The sequence below is a fragment of the Cyprinodon variegatus genome, unplaced genomic scaffold (genome assembly GCF_000732505.1).
Source record: "Cyprinodon variegatus isolate N-32 unplaced genomic scaffold, C_variegatus-1.0 Scaffold443, whole genome shotgun sequence".
NCBI classification, from domain to species: Eukaryota; Metazoa; Chordata; class Actinopteri; order Cyprinodontiformes; family Cyprinodontidae; genus Cyprinodon; species Cyprinodon variegatus.
The window spans coordinates 284397-300651 of record NW_015150896.1 but is presented as its reverse complement, the minus strand read 5'-3'; the positions used below and the strand labels follow the sequence as shown (position 1 = coordinate 300651).

Genomic DNA, 16255 nt, shown 5'->3' with positions numbered 1-16255 from the left:
TGTCTCTTTATTCTGCTGTGGAAAGAGTCATGAATTGAATCGACTTATTTCCAGCTGACAAAAGCTCCTGTTTTCTCGCAAAGATGAGACCTGGCATGAGTTTAAAGGCGTTTGATCGGCAAACAATACCCAAATGGAATGAGGCAATTTGACTTGCTTTTAAGAATAAATCAATTTGTTTTGAGAATATTCATGAGCAATCATTTCCAGATAATGCTTTAACTCGGGGAATGTTTCAAGGTATTGGTGCAAGACGCAATTACATTTGCAATGCAGAACGAGGAATTATCTCACCTGAATGGAAAAGGAATTAAATGAAGTCTGAATAGCAGAATAAATACCTAATGTGTAGGGATAATCTCTGCAGCTAGACTTTCCCTTCATAATTATCATCCCACCGCAACATTAGCAGAGACTTTTCTCCCAGCCAGTTTTCCAGTAGCTGATCACAGTTCTTATTTCTGAGTTATTCTGGGGTGCATAGTCTAAACACTAACTTGTGGTTGGTGCTGTGCAATTTTATAGACCAGAATAGCAGTCTAGGGATGGAGAGCCTTTAATCAGCATAGGGCTCAAGTTTTGCTCCGGAGAAAGAGCAAGAGAAATTTTATTCAACTGTGCGAAGGCAATCTAGACCCTAGAATCAGCAGAATGCACTTTTTTTTGTAATTGGGGAATTATACGGTTTTCCACTAAAAGAACTGCATCTGACTGCAGCCTCCTGTAGGGAAATGAACTTTAAAAGCAGCTTCAGTTTGGTCAGAGCTGAGGCTTGAAGCCCTTTTGATCACCACTGTGCGCATGTTGGCTTTCACTGCTGTTAAGGGTGTTTTCTTTAATGCGTTTGTGGTCTGCTACCTCGTAAAATCCTTATTGTAAAACAAGAATAGGACTTAAATGTTCATTGCGTTTTTTTTGTGTGTTCAATGTCAAATTAAACACTCACTCTCTTTTGTGTTCCTACATGTCTGCACACAAACAATTGGTTTTAAACCCTTGGTTAACATCAACATTAGATTAACATTAGTGGTGTGTCCCTCAGAGAAACACCCCCAGAGCAGCTGCTCCATATTCTTTACCTTCTTCAATATGCACAAATAAGCATCTCAGTCTCCCACTCACCATGGAAAATCAACATCCCACACCTCTATTTTTTTTCCTTTTGAAGATATTTAATTGGGAAGTGGAGCAAATGGAGAACGGGGAGTTTGCATAACTTTAGCTTCTTGTTACTTTATTTTATTGTCTTTAAATAGATATTTTTATAGACTGTTAGATATTTGGCTTTAACTGGCAGAATACTGATACTTTAATGGTTTTATTAAAGCTGATATTTGGATGTTAAACTGAGAAATAAACAGAGCTCTGCAACCATCCCTTCCAATCAGTTATGAAATTGCTAAATATCCATGAATACAACAGGGCTTAGTGAAAACACCAGAAAAATTATCCATTCCCCCGGTGGAGTGGATTTTTAAAATCCATTTACGATTCTATCAAAAGAAATCAAAAGAAATAGAAGCGACTGTGCCTGGGGTGGGCGGGCAGATCTGGGTTTCTGATTGACAGTCAAGCCAGCAGGGGAGCAGAGGCACAAGAAGGACCTAAATGTGGCTTACAAGCTGCAGACAAAGGAAAATCTGCTGGCATCGGTACTGAATATTAACATCCAGACAGAACCGATGTTACAAGTTCATTTTTTTCTATGGTTGCTGCCTATTTGCATCAACGCCAGGCTCAGGTGCAGGGTAACACATGCGTCTATCCATGTGACTAAAAAAAAAAAGCAGACATGACAGCCCTGAGTTGGCTTGCTGTTTAAATGTTGAGGGTATTTTTTTCTTCTCTGTGTAAGAGTGTTTAGGTTAATCAGACTTTTTTGTGGCTTGTAGCCAACCTCACAACCAGCCATTGACAGAATGATGATGTTTACTGCTTCATCCTAAATGAAATGTTTGTTTTGGCAGGAAGCCACCCTATACCCTCTTTATCCACAGAAGCAGTGCTTCAGCTGCACTCGAACTAAAAACAGGCACGTTTAAACCAAATATTAACATTAGCATTATAAAATCCTCACTGCCCAGCGTTAAATATGACTCGTCCTCATTAGCATAATCACCTCGCCTGTCCACCCAGTAAGTGTCTGGCTGTTACTCTACAGTCAGCTTTCATATTTGGAAAAATCCCCACTCAGGATACCTGAATCCTTCATGAGTGGACCTGCAGCTGCCACATGAAAGCAATGATGGCCTGTCACTGGGATAAGAAGGCAAACAAACCCTGTGTCGATATCTCACCATAGACGGCACAAAGACACCTACAGATGTGGAAAGAAGTGACAGTCACTTGATTTTTTTTACCACATTGGAGTTGTTTCAGTCGCAGATGAATGAATGTGGGCTCATTAGGGTTTTGGGCACAAGAGGAAAAATATTTAGGAAGGGGGCGGGGCTTTGGCTTTTGGGCATGATGCACCCTGCAGGGCTTGCCACTGCCCGTATATACATATATGTGTGTGTGTGTGCGTGCGAGTGAGTGTGTAGGCTATATATCACAGTGACAGGCGGGTGCGTGTTTACTTAATGATGTGGGGGTTTATTTATGAAGTGATGGCCAATGTGTGTGTGTGGGGGGGGGAGATGAGGGAGAGATTGAGACAGCCCGAGGATGTGACATTAAAATATCATCAAGGTGATGGATGTCCGTGCACAAAACATTAGAGAGAAGTACAAAAAAACCAGCTGCGCGGCAGATGATGAGTTGTATCTGGAGTTGTGTGCATGTTGTTCTAATGACTGCGTCTCTCTTTGCAAGTACAGTTTATAGGCAGAACTCGGTGTGCTTAAGGCGCTCCTGGTGTTTGGATTCTGTTAAATAAATTAAAAAGCTAAATCAGATGCTACTAATCATTGGGATTTCAAGTTGATTGCATTAATGCAGGTTTATAGAAATTGATCTTAGTCACTTTTTTCCCCTTGTCTCCCATCCCTGATGTTCACCAACATCCACTAGGGGGCAAACAGTTGGATAGATTCCAAAACTACTGCTGACTAACAGGATTTTACAGCCTCCCTGTAAATATTTCTCAAGTGATAAAAATATTCAGCACAAATATGAAATAATCAGTTTTTAAAAGAGTTTTTCTCCTAGATCCTGATTGTTTTTAACCATCTTGATTTCTATAATGATGGTCCAGTCACTGCTGGATTAAAATATTACTGTGATTCTCCTACAGACACAAATAAAGGACTTAAATCAGAAATGTTACTTAATCATAATTTCGCAGTTTGCAAACAAGACAAAAAAAAACAAGTACTCAGAAAAACAAGCTTTAAAGAATTGAGTCTTAAATCCAAATGGCAATAAAATAGTTCAAGAAGCAAACTTGATCTAAATTAGGAATGTTGTTCTTCATTCATACTGATATTGCAGCTTTAAAAATTACCCAAGATCTAAATACAAAAACCACATGAATCATAGATACTTTTATTACTTATTTTCTAGTTTGGAATATTTTAGAAATTTGTATTTAGGAAATGTACTTAAGCAGAGAACAACAAATAACAACTATAGGTATGAGAACATCAGATTAGACCCATTTCCATGTATCTTTGCAAAATTTAAATAGACCTATTCAACTTAGCCAAAAAACGAAAACTATTCTTACTTGTTGTGGTTTTAGTGAGTTTTAGTGAGATGGAAACACATTTTGAACCAGTGTGACATAGTGATGACTGATCAGCTGTTTCTGCTGGCCTCCTGAATGCCATTACTAATACCAGCTTACATGATAAACTAAGTCTAACTTAGATTTTTAGCCAGGATCATCAATAAATGGACTATAAATGACCTGGTTCCTATTTATTGCAGAGTCTCTCACAGAAACTCTATTTTCTAACTTCTGTAGAAACTGTAGACCTGAATGCTAAGTAACTATATTACATGAGTCTGTTTGGTACGGTATTAATGTTTCCTCAAAGATTAGCTGATTTTATTTATGCATTTTAAAGGAAACACTTTAAAATCATATTACAAATCTAAAGTGGCTGGTTCTGAATGATTTATAGTAAACAGGAAAGCAGTCTGGGGAGAAGATTAAACTGACTGCAAACTGAAATAGAGAAATATTTAGTGCTCACGAAACTAAGCAGCTTCTTATTAGGACCCCATTGTTTTTAATTTGCTCCTGACTCCTGTAGCAGAAATGCATCTTAATACTCCTAACTGCCCCAGGGAAGAATTAATCATAAATGCAAGGATAAATGCAGTGCTAACCATTTTTAGATGTATTGTCTTGGTACCTTCTGATGTAATAACCATTTCCTTTTTCTTGCTCTACAACAATACTGAAGCAAAATCCAAAATAGAGCTTATATTCTCTAGAAACTGAAAGGAAACCACTGCATAATCACAGAGTAAACTGCAGCAACAAACTGTGACTAAATCAGTTTCTGAAAAATGGGCGTCTCCAGTCAAACTGCTCTTCCTAACTCCCATAACAAAGGAGATGAAACTTGCCATGTACTTTCAAACCTTAATTGGCCATCAAGACATTACAGAGAGCCTATCATTAGCATATAGAGAAAATAGACAGACTGATTGCGGCTCTGTGACTGGCATAATTACAAGGATGACCTATTCGCAGAAAGGGAAACATGGCGGAAGGGTCAAATTAGAGACGGATAGGCAGACAGATGCGTAGAAGGAGCAGGGTTAGAGGGAAGAAACAAGAGGACATGAAGTCATTTCTGAGCACAGTGACATACTTTTAGAGATTTTTTAACTCATCTCAGATGGCTAAATACGGAGTGACAAAAAGAGCACCCGCAGTCTCTTATCCAGGCTTTTGTTTGCATCTCTTTATCCCTCTTCCAAAAAAACCAAAGTACACATATAGTACTCATCCCTTTCAAACACACATAAAACACTCTGAGAGGAAGAATGGTACTCCTGGTCTTGTGTGAAGAGCATAAAAAAACATTTTTTTTCTTTTACGTTTGAAGGCTATAGATATAGGAGAGCATAAAAGAGCAGCGCTGCATGCTGGAGGGGGCGGCGGAGGTGACAGCTAAAAGCCTGATCAAACAAGGCCGATGTGAGCGCCTCGCTCAAGTGGTCTGCATTTACAGCCACTCGTACCACACACAGAGGGAAAATAGGTAAATGTGGAGTCATATCCTGCTGAATCAAACAGAGTGTTAACGCTAGCTCCTTCATATCAGCAGCTGAAGCTGAACAACCCTCAGCATATGAAAAAGTGGACCGAGTTCTGACCTCTGAACGGCTTTTCTATGCATCATTGAATGAAAAACTACAATATCAGTTAATATTACGATGAAATAAACCTTTTCCCCGAAATACAAGAGAATGTTCAGTGATATGGGATATACAATTAATATGTTTAACTCCTTTATGATACTTCGCTTTAAAGAGGCGCAAAGTTTGTCATATTTTGACAGCAGATGTTCAACCATATGTCTATTTTCTGGTGAAATATCGAAAGATATGTTTTAATAGGAGGAGATTTTTGAAAACACTGATTATAAAACTAATCAACATTCAAACCCAGATTTTTGGTGTCAATATGTTGAAATTTAAACCCAACATAAACATCCTTTTCCATATGTTTAGCAGTGCATGAAGAAGGTCTGTGTGATGGGTTTTTTTGTTGCCGCACCTCTTTTCCACTGCCGCTAACTTCATCGTTTTGGCTTAAGACTTTTCTTAATACATGTTTCTAAAGACGTTTCTGAATATGTGTACTTGTGAGTTCTCATGAAACGTCTCCAGCCTAAGCCCTAGCCCTGTTCCAATTCACAATAACACAAGACCGAGAACAGACAAAATCCTGGGATGTTGTTTTTGCCCCTCCCTCTTTACCCAGCATGCATCAGAGCAGACTTGTCCATTCTGGAGATTGACAGCTGTCCCAGCATGCACCGCAGCAGCAGCTTCCAGCGGAGCGTTTACAAATTAAGTAAAAAAAGATACATTTTCTGTTGTCGTTATTCTATAAAACTATGTTTTAAGATCATTTGAGGCAAGAACGTATATATATATACACGTTTAAGCCTCACTATATGACCTAGTTACTATTGATTTAGTGCGTAATTTAAAAAAAGCTCTGATGTTGTGAGGACCGTGGAAACCAGCGGACCTCTGAGGCTAACCGCAGACAGGGCTAACGTTAGCCTGTCTGCAGCAGCCCTCTCTTCTGTGTGAGGTACCGCTTGCTCTGATGGCGATTTCTTTTACTTTATTTGTGAAAACGTTCATTTGATTCGTGTTTATCTGACTGTTGATCATTATTTCAAATAAAAAAAGAAAGAATGAATTATTATCTGGAGACAATTAATAACAGGAGGTGAAACGCAGCACCAGGCTAGCTTCAAATGTGGTGATATCGGGAGTACGCGTCTCTGATTTATTCTGCGTGCTCCTGTTCTCCCCAAGTCCAGACTTTCCTGTGTTCTTGTCAAGAATGTACTCGCGTTTTGTGAATTTAGAAAATGCCTAAATCTCTTATTCTGTTTTCCTCTTCTACTAGAGTATCCTGCTATTACATCACATCCTTTCTTCCTGACTTTTGTTATCCAAGGATGGGGATGGTGTTACACTGAAAGCTAAATACTGCAGGGTGCTGAAAACCATGAACAGTATATCGTGGTTCATAATGGCATGATCCACTCCAAAAAGTGGATTCAGGTATGTCGAAAAAAAGTGTTGCATTCTAACTTTATGCTTTATTTTTACTCTGGTCTCTTCTTTTGTCCTTTTTTTTTTTTATTCCTTATAGAAAGTTATCCTGGATCAGTGCTTCTGGTTTTATTTCACCTTCTTGCTCTTTATACAGCATTGATAGATACAAATGTGCAGTTGAATGATAAGAAGGTCTCTTCAAAGCCTTTGATGTGTTTTCCAAAAGCAAAGATGTATTAAACTGGATTTATTTTTTTAATCGTTATTTTTTTTTTTTTACACAAAAGTAGCACAAAATATTACCAAAATAAAGTCAAAGCAAATATTTGCTTTTTCAAAGACTTGGACTGCATGTAATTTGATCTGAACGTTAAAATTACTAATTCTCTTAGTTTATTTCTAAAGTGCTTTAAGATGATATTCTATATTTACTGTATTGCAACAACATAAATGAGTTGAACTCTGTGATTTAAAGTGAGATAATAGGTAATAAAGGCCAATGCTAAGTCTATATAGATTATATACATTTGCAGATTAACATCCATCCATTTCCCGTCATGCTTCTTTAATTATTTGATATCCATTGTTTCATAGGGTTCTTTTCTGTCTACCTTGTAAACAGCGTCCTCAGAGTTTTACCATTTCCATTCACACCATGTATGTGAGCAGGTAAGAGCGACTGTAGCTGGAGTGTTTCATTATCGGGCTCCTCAGGGGAGGAAACCTGCTGAGGCTTCTCACTCAGGACGCCCCTCTTTCTTTTCTTGGTGAAAAGAGAAACATTTCCATCGGAGGCCCCAGCGCAGACTTGCTGCGCTTTAATTGCATCAAAGTTAGAGCGCAGGCAGCAACAAACTGAGGAAAACAGGGCTCTGCAGGCCTAAAGCAGGGAAAGTAAAGCATGCCTGGGAGTTTCTAATGAAGACTGATTCACAGGACTTCATTGCTCAATAAACATTAACTACAGTAGGTGAGGAGGGGAGCTCAGCAGGAGGCAGGCTGTGCCAACTGATTGGATATCAGCGACACCGTCGGTAAATCTATCTCAGATTTCCCACATGGCTATGCATCTGTCTGTGCTCAGGTGTATTACTAAATGATAAATGAATCCAGCTCGGCGGAAATGCCTTTGCAGATGACTGAGGGTAGATGAAGAGGGTTTGATTGGATCAAAGGGTGATTTTCCGCCTCTTTGGGCTCACCGTAAAAAGAAATCCTTGTTTAAAATGGGTGATAAATGGCTATTGATTCGCAGGCAGAGTATGCTGAGTTTGCGAGTGTAAAGAAGTAAATCAAATGATTCCTCAGGCTGGATCAATGACGGTTCAGGGACACTAAGCTGCCGCTTGGTTAAGAGAGGCAACAAGCAATCTGGCAGTTCAGGAAACTGTTGCTCTCATAATAACAAGAAATGAGGAATAGAGAAAAAAGAGAAAAAGATGAAATACTTTAAAGGAAATAAGTAATAAAGAGCCAACTCACCCGGTTCGGGTCGTGCTCCAGAACTCTGCGTCTTGCAGCCTCCAGCTCCTCATAACCTGGAGCGGCTCTGGCCTGCTGGTACTCCCTGCGCAATCCCTGGATCCGCTGATCGCTGCAGAGAGGAGGAGGAGGGAAAACGATTACATCTCTGGTGCGAACATAATTAGGCAGACATAAGACGATTAATCAGGACTTTGTGAACGCTGAGACTGGGGTAAAATAGTGAAACAGAAAACGGGTCAAAGTTGACGCCTAAAATGCATAAACTTTCATTAAATTTACTAGTTATGTTCTGCCAGGCTGTGGATATTCTAAAGAAAATAGATCTAAGCCTGGGTAGAAATGCTTACGGCTGACAGTGGACATAGATCTATACATAGACGCTCAAATACCCAAGTTAAACAGGGCTAAGGGATAAAAAATAAATACATAAAACCTTAAAAGCAGAGGATGTACTAGTGTTGTGACAAGAATACGGACAAAACATAAAGAGAAACATCAACACCCTGCTCACTGGACCTCAATGCCTGATAAGCTCCACACACCACAGCGTACATCTATAAACCAGGGTGGGGAGGCTCACGCTAAGCCGTCACACAAACGCCGCACAGCTGAGTGAGCACAATCCCACTCTTTGATCTGTTTACTAGTGGCAGAGGAAAGAAGGTGCACTAATATTTTGTCAGGAGTCCATCGTGTCCACCTAGTTCCTCCGTCATGCTTCCCTTTTCCGTGTTCTTCAATGTCTGTTTGATCAGAAATCTTTGGATTTTTTTGCATTATTATTTTTTCTTGGTATAGAAAACACATTTTTTGATTCAATCAACTGTTGTTGTTGATGTTTCCTTTCATGAACTGAATCAGAGCATCTTTTAACGATGTTTACTTTCTATTTTTATAGAAGGTAGTGGCAGAATGAGTAGAAAGGAGGAAGATGAGCGCCAGACATCTACAGGTTGCTCTAACCATGGGATAGCCTCTCTGCTGCTACACCTTCATCCTTCATTTCTACATTCTTTCTCTACTTTCAGATTGGTGCAGACTATCTTCACATGGCTGCTCATACTGAAGCTGCTCCTGGGTGTTTCCTTTCTACTGTCAAGCTATGCACCTGGCTTCATCTCTAACAGTCTGACCGGCTGCTGGATATTGACCAAAAACGCAGAGAGGAGGAGGAGGAGAGAAGAGCAGAGAGAGAGCTTCATTAGTGAACTACATCGCTTACAAGCTTAAGTCTCTCTGGCGACCCGGCCTTTAATTAAGAAATCTTCCTGCGTGTGTTTCTGTGCGACTACAATCTCAAGGTTGTATGAAAGTGTGTATCCCTACAAGCGTTGCTTCTAGTTTGGTATGCAGGACGCCCAGCGAGGACGTGATTGCGGCTGTGAACACGTACGTCCACTTAATGCAGCCCGCCTTCCAGCCGTCTCACTGGGGACGGGCAGGCTGAGTCACTCAAACTTCTGAGCCGCTTTCTTTATATTCCAAGAGTTGCTCTCATGCTGCACAAAACTGTGAGCGTCAGTGAGGTGCAGCAGAGTCTCTGCTGGCACAGACTGGGCCCTGATATTCTGCCAGGAGGGGGGGCAACTCTCGAAAGTTTCCGTGCTGCAGAGAAACGAAAGTGCAGAGCTTTCTTCATTTTTTTTTCTTCTACATTTACCAACATCCCCCCCCAAACGATCCGATTAGCCAATCCCTGGGCTCGTAATTAGGTCTGCCATTTTGATTGAGCGCTTGTGTCGCTCTCCAAATGAAACAACACTGTAATTATCTCATTACGCCTCGGCCTCCATCACTGACAACGGCAAATATTATCATATTAATGGCTGAGGACAGAGGGATTCTGGATAAAACATTAGTGAAGAGGGATTTTGGAGGTGGCTGAGGTTTGAAGAGCAGCACTCTGATGGGCGATCCAGACCTGACGAGTGTCTGTAAACACATGCTTCTCTATGTTTTAGTATTAAGATTATATTTTAATCCTTTAACACCAAGTGTATCATGTTTGATAAATGGGTTTTTGAGACCTCGACATCAGCAGTGGGATATTATGTGCTTAGAAATCCTGACTTATACTTATACAGACACGTGCAGTTATCAGAAAATCTGTAATCAATTGCAGAGTTGCCTCATGGATCACAAATGCTACAAATAACTTCTCATTTAACTTTCATTTAAAAAATATAATATAAATGTATGTTTTTTTTTTTCTTTTTTCAAAATGTTTAAAAACAATTTTACTTTCAGACATTTCTAATTTTTTAAATATATTTCATAATTTAGGCTTTAAAGAGATAAGGGTTTGACAATTTTTTTAATCTTTCAGACAGTGAATTAGCAGCAGCTTAGCAGTAAAATGAACATTTCCATTGCATATAGTGTAGCAGTGATCAAATGTAAACTGTGTAGTTCAGAGTATTTCAAGAGAAATATATATGGTGCAAATATGCAGCATTTTGTTGTTATCAGTGTGATGTAGAGTCTGTGAAATGATTTAGAGTTTTTTTCAACAGTTAAGCAGTCTGATGGTGGGGAAGAAGCTGTTGCAGAACCTGCTGGTCCTGCATTGAATGCTGCAGAGCCTCTTCCCAAAGGGCAGCAGGGAGAACAGTCCATGGTACGGGGTGTGAGGGGTCGCTGATGATGTTACGGGCTCGGGACACGCAGGAGGAAAATGTCTTTTATGGAGGTTGATATTTAATGCCCTAAATAAAGACAGCCACACTTTCAAAGTTAACTAAAAGGACTCTTTGTTAAAGGTATAATGGAGGATTGTCACAAATTTCTGAAAAGACCCTCCCTCTCCACTTAAAAAAAAAAAAGCACATACACAACCATGTACCCGCTTGAAAGAGGGAACGCCAATTAAACACGTGCGAGAGCGTGCATGAGCCCATTTCTCCTCGTGCACGCTCTGTTTAAAAGTTGCTGTTTGCATCGCTCATACAAGCTTACTTTCAAAAAGAAGATTTGCAATTTTCCACTATGTCAGACTCACCACCAATAAATGAAAATGGGGACGAGCACGTAGGGCGGCCTTACATAAAAATATCACCAGAATGATTGACAATTAGGAGGACCACTTATTTTAATGATCCACCTGGAAAAAAGAACATCCTCAACTATACCTTAAAGTAGCCTGCTGACCAACAGAGTTTTGTTTTCAAGTATTGAAATGTAAAGTTTAGTGGAAGGAAAACAGTTTTTATTAACCCAACAACCAGCAAGTAGAATCTTATCCCATAAAAGGTTGTTACACAAAGTCCATAAGAGAGTTTGAAGGAGATTCACAAGCAGCTGACTGCAGCCACGACACAAAGTAATCATACTCTAGTTAAAGGGGAACGCCGGTTTCTTTACATTTGGCCCTTGATTTTACGTTATTAAATCATGTTCTACTCACCCATATGAGTTTTTGTGTCATATATATCCAAGTAACGTCTTCCTATGGGCAACGACTTGAAGGCGCAAACTAAACTGTTCATAATTGATCATTTATTGTACGGCAGCATTCATAACATGTAGGCGAATCACTGTCCCCCAGACATCCACGGCTATATTTTTTAGATTTATATGTTTTAAAAACAAAGCGGCGCGTGTATGACGTCATCCGTGCACTGGAGTCGTAACAGGAAGCCCGGGCCACAGGCGGCTACCCTCTACTTCTTCTATTAATTCGGCTAGCTAATCTGAATCGTTCAATTCCATTTTGAGAGCGAGATTATCTGTGGTAGTAGCGATAGGCTTCTTTCAGGCATGTGAGTAAAATTAGCAGCAGTTCAACGGACAGGATGAATGAACGGCAGCCGGCGCATGCGGATGACGTCATACACGCACCGCTTCGTTTTTAAAACATATAAATCTAAAACAATATAACCGTGGATGTCTGGGGGACAGTGATTCGCCTACATGTTATGAATGCTGGCGTACCATAAATGATCAATTATGAACAGTTTAGTTTGTGCCTTCAAGTCGTTTCCCATAGGAAGACGTTACTTGGATATAACCTAACGGAATATCTTCAGAACAGCTCCAAACTGACACAAGACTCATATGGGTGAGTAGAACATGATGTAATAACGTATGTGAAAAAAAACTGCATTCCCCTTTAAGCCATCACTGAAACGCACATATTGTCAGAAGCATCCAGTTGGCAAAGGAGAAAGTGTTTTTTTTCCCGTTATCTTATGCAGGTCAGTTAGTTATACGTCACCTTGTACACCTAAATTCGGCCAATCATGTATCAACGGTCATCTGTCAATCAAAATGTTTTTTTGTCATAGCATCTTGATTTATATGTTGCAGCTAATATACACAACGGCTGAAATAAGAATTATTATTTACGTTACCATTGAGTTACATCCCATTGGGAACCCACTAGCACTAAGTTGCTAACTGGTTAGCAAGATGCTACCGACAAACCGGCCACAATTAAACTTGCTTGCTAACCTTCCTCCACAACAATCCCGCCCTTTTGATAAACGACCAATCACATTCACTTTATTCGCTAGTGTAAAGTCGGGCACCACTCGAGAGAATTCAAAAACGATTGGAACAGCTGCTTCCCTACGACTTAAAGCTGTTTGTGCTGAATAGATACAGTTGTGGGGTTTCTTTTTCACAAATGTTATTAGAGCAGTAATAAAATCTAAAAACTTTAGAAAGGGATGTTACCTGGCAAAATACTAACTATTATATCCCATCAGTGCTTTTTAAAACATGAATTTAACCACAGAAGAACCATTTCTATTGAAACACCTTTCATCAATGTTTCTGATTATCCTACTAGCCAGTTTGATCTATCAGTGTTCTGGCAGAAAGAAAAAGGTAGGATTGTGATTAAAGGTGGAGCGAAAGAAGGTGAGAGAGAGAGAAAAATCTAATCAAACAGAAACACAAAGGCCAAGACAGGAACTTAGAAATGCCTAGAAGGAAAAAATGAGTGTAGTGAGAACAAACCTGACAGTTATGTGAGAAAAAAGTCTGAGAAAACCTTCCTACCAGCTGTGAGAGCCGTGTTAGAGCCTCGGTCGTCTGACTGGAGGAAAACGTTTAAGATCAGATTAGCTCAGACCCTGCATCGATTTACAGCAATGTTTGTGTAGTTTCTTCATGCAGGACTGGAACCAGACTTGGATGCCAAGTCAAGAAACTTAATGCTCAAAAGAAGGAACAACAAAGGTGTTTCGATTACCTAATTTATTTTTTCATATATCGTTTTATTAAGCCAGTTTTTAGGAACCTTTGATCTTCGAGCTTCCCTCAGGTTCAAATATAATTTAACAGAAACTAATATCTTTATTTTACCAGTAGGAGGGAAAAGAAATGAAATCTATAAGGTTGTTTAGGATGATGTGAGAAAAAAAGCTTCTACTTTCCTACAATCACAAACTATAAAATGTCCAGTTTTGCAAAACTTTCCCATTCAACTTAATTTGAATCATTTATTTCAGTCTGATGACACCATACTGGATATTTTCCAGCAACAAATGCCTCTAATTTGTCTGAGGTAAAACAGGATTATGTCGAAAAACTTAAGATTCTTCTCCGAATCTGTAAACAGGATAATTATAGAGAAAATGGTCAAACTACCACAGAAATGGTTTAAGTGATACGAATTAAAGCTGCTTGATAGTCATCTGAGTAAACATGTGGCTGTAGAAGTTGGCAGCAACATGGGTCATGATGGTTGTATAAAAAAACTAAAACATCTGAAAGCACAGCAAAAAAAAACTAAAACTGAAGCAACAGCTGCAAATGTTCTAAAACTCAATCATTACATGCTATTCAACTTTCTTTTTGCAGAAATTGACCATTAGAGCCTGAAAACAGCTACAAAAATGTGGTTTTGATGATTTAAAGCAGCAAAAAAACCTTTCGAACTAGAGAAATCCTGCAAGCTGAAACAAGTGTTTTAATTGCTTTCAGAGAACGGCAATAAAAAGAGGCAGAAACGAGCGGAGCTGAATGCGCGGCAGACACTAATGACGTGTTGTTTTAAGGAGAACATTTTATTTCCGCTTGTCCCCGGGCTGAGGCTGGCTGACTGCTTAACATGGCAGAAAACAACCATATATATTTTACTGGCAATTTCAACATCTGTCTTAGTGGGAAATCACATCCCTTCTGTCTAGATGCCAGTAAAACCTCCCCTTTTTGTGTAGCAGAATGAAAACAGCAGATTCTCTTGAGAAGGTGTAAAACTGCCATACAAATCAGGATCTAATGGATTGCGTAGCATTGTCTGATAATATTTTAGTAATTAGTCACGCCTGTCTGAAGTGATCAAAGATATCTACTTCCTCCTAGTGTCAGGTAAACTTAGAGGCATGTAATCCTCCTGCCGTTACTTGAACCATGGCGGAAATGCAGAAACGCGCTCCCAGATGTGTCATTTATGTAGCCTACAAGCTCACCTTCGCCTCCCTTTCTCAGCACAGCGGTGGATTTAACAACACATCCCTCGCTGGCTTTCACATCTCTGCACTCTGGCCTCCCGTTCTCTCACTTTCCTTTCATCTCGTCTCCTCGTTTTCTCGCTCCGGCTACAAAGACTGCCTTCTGGCTAATAAAATTTGACAAGCATAGCCAACCTTTTTTCTCCACAGGTCAGCCTCTAGCAAAGCTCTAATCAAATGTGACGCTCATCAGCGTACACACCTGCCATTGAAAGCCTAATGAAAATGTCTGACAGTAAATTAGGAAGACAGAGAAGCGAGTTCAGTTACTTTTAAGAAGGAAAGGGAGGAGGGCACCAACATGTTTCAGTTGGTCCAACTTTACCAGCAAAGGCTGACGCAGTGCCACATTTTGTAACAAAGATAAGCTCCAGTTACTGGCAATCTTCTACATGAATAATGAGCACATTTGAAGCAAAATCATTAAAACTGTAAGAAGCAAAATTACAAAATAGCAAGATACATGTAGACAATAAGGTCAAGTAAAGATAAAAAAAAAAAGCCTGCATAAAATTACATGGTGAGCTGTAATTAGTCCTGCAGTGGTTAAAAACTGTGCAGACCACACAGCATTGTTGCTAGGCTACCCTGGGCTTCCAACCCAATATATTACATGTTGGTGGCAGCATCTATTTCTGACTGTGTGTGAGTGTTATTGGGTCTGGGTGATTGAACAGATTTGACACTTTTAGAATGGGTGCAGGAGCTGAAATGATAGAGAAATGTCCGTCGGAGAGGTTGGTTGTATGCCGACACCTAATAAAATGGGTTTACAGTTATTTTTATGGGAAACTTTTGTTTCCTGCCATAATCTCCATTGACATTCGTCATTTCATTTTTGTTTCCATGAAGTCTGCAGTGTGGAGGCATTTGTAGCCTTACAGTTTTCTCTTGTTTTTAAAAAAATGCAGTTTCTCTTTGAGGGAGAAAAGCTGTCTAAACCAACCTAGCTTGTTGTTAAACTGTAACCGCCCCCTCAGAACTTCAACTTGGTGCTACACGTGACAGCAACAACTCAACATTAGAGAAAACAGAGGAACTCCAGCCCATTCCTCTGACTATAAACCTCCTGATTAAGTCTATTATTAAACAACTTCATCACATTAAGATCCGGAATTTGACTAGGCCACTCTAATACTTGTAATCTATATATATATCTTTTTCTTGCTTGACCTCTTTACTGTGCATATACTTTTTAAGTGTCTATACACGTATTATTTTTATCTAAAAAAAAAAGTATTTATTCAGGGTTCCTATAGCATAAGGCAAGTTAAATACAAAACTTTTTAAGACTTTTTAATGCCACTTGAAATAAAAATTTAAGACCAAATTTCCAAGAAACACAAGAAAAACCTGCTTGCAATAACTTAACCCGAAGGTTTATTATAACATAAACCATTGCACTAATGTTTCAAATTTTGAAAAGCTTCCCATACAGGAAGAAAGCTAAAAACACACAAATGACAGATCTATTTTAACAATTATTTAACTGAATTTACAAACTTTGTCACAACTTTGCCACAACATAACCAGGCAGTGCTAAGTCTTTTTTTCAGCTATTTTTCTTTGTATCGTTTTCTTAGTATGTTTGATTTGGTGATAAGTGGAGGCGT

At 39.4% G+C, this 16255-nt stretch overlaps 1 protein-coding gene across 3 annotated transcripts in view; it reads right to left on the bottom strand.

Moving 5' to 3' along the window:
- Positions 1–16255, bottom strand: part of LOC107093738 (partitioning defective 3 homolog B-like) — a 172336-nt gene that overhangs the window by 26016 nt on the left and 130065 nt on the right. For all 3 annotated transcript variants that reach the window (XM_015388979.1, XM_015388980.1, XM_015388981.1), the window contains one exon: positions 8182–8293. In XM_015388979.1, coding sequence (XP_015244465.1) covers positions 8182–8293 — 112 coding nt within the window. The remainder of the gene's footprint in view (positions 1–8181; positions 8294–16255) is intronic.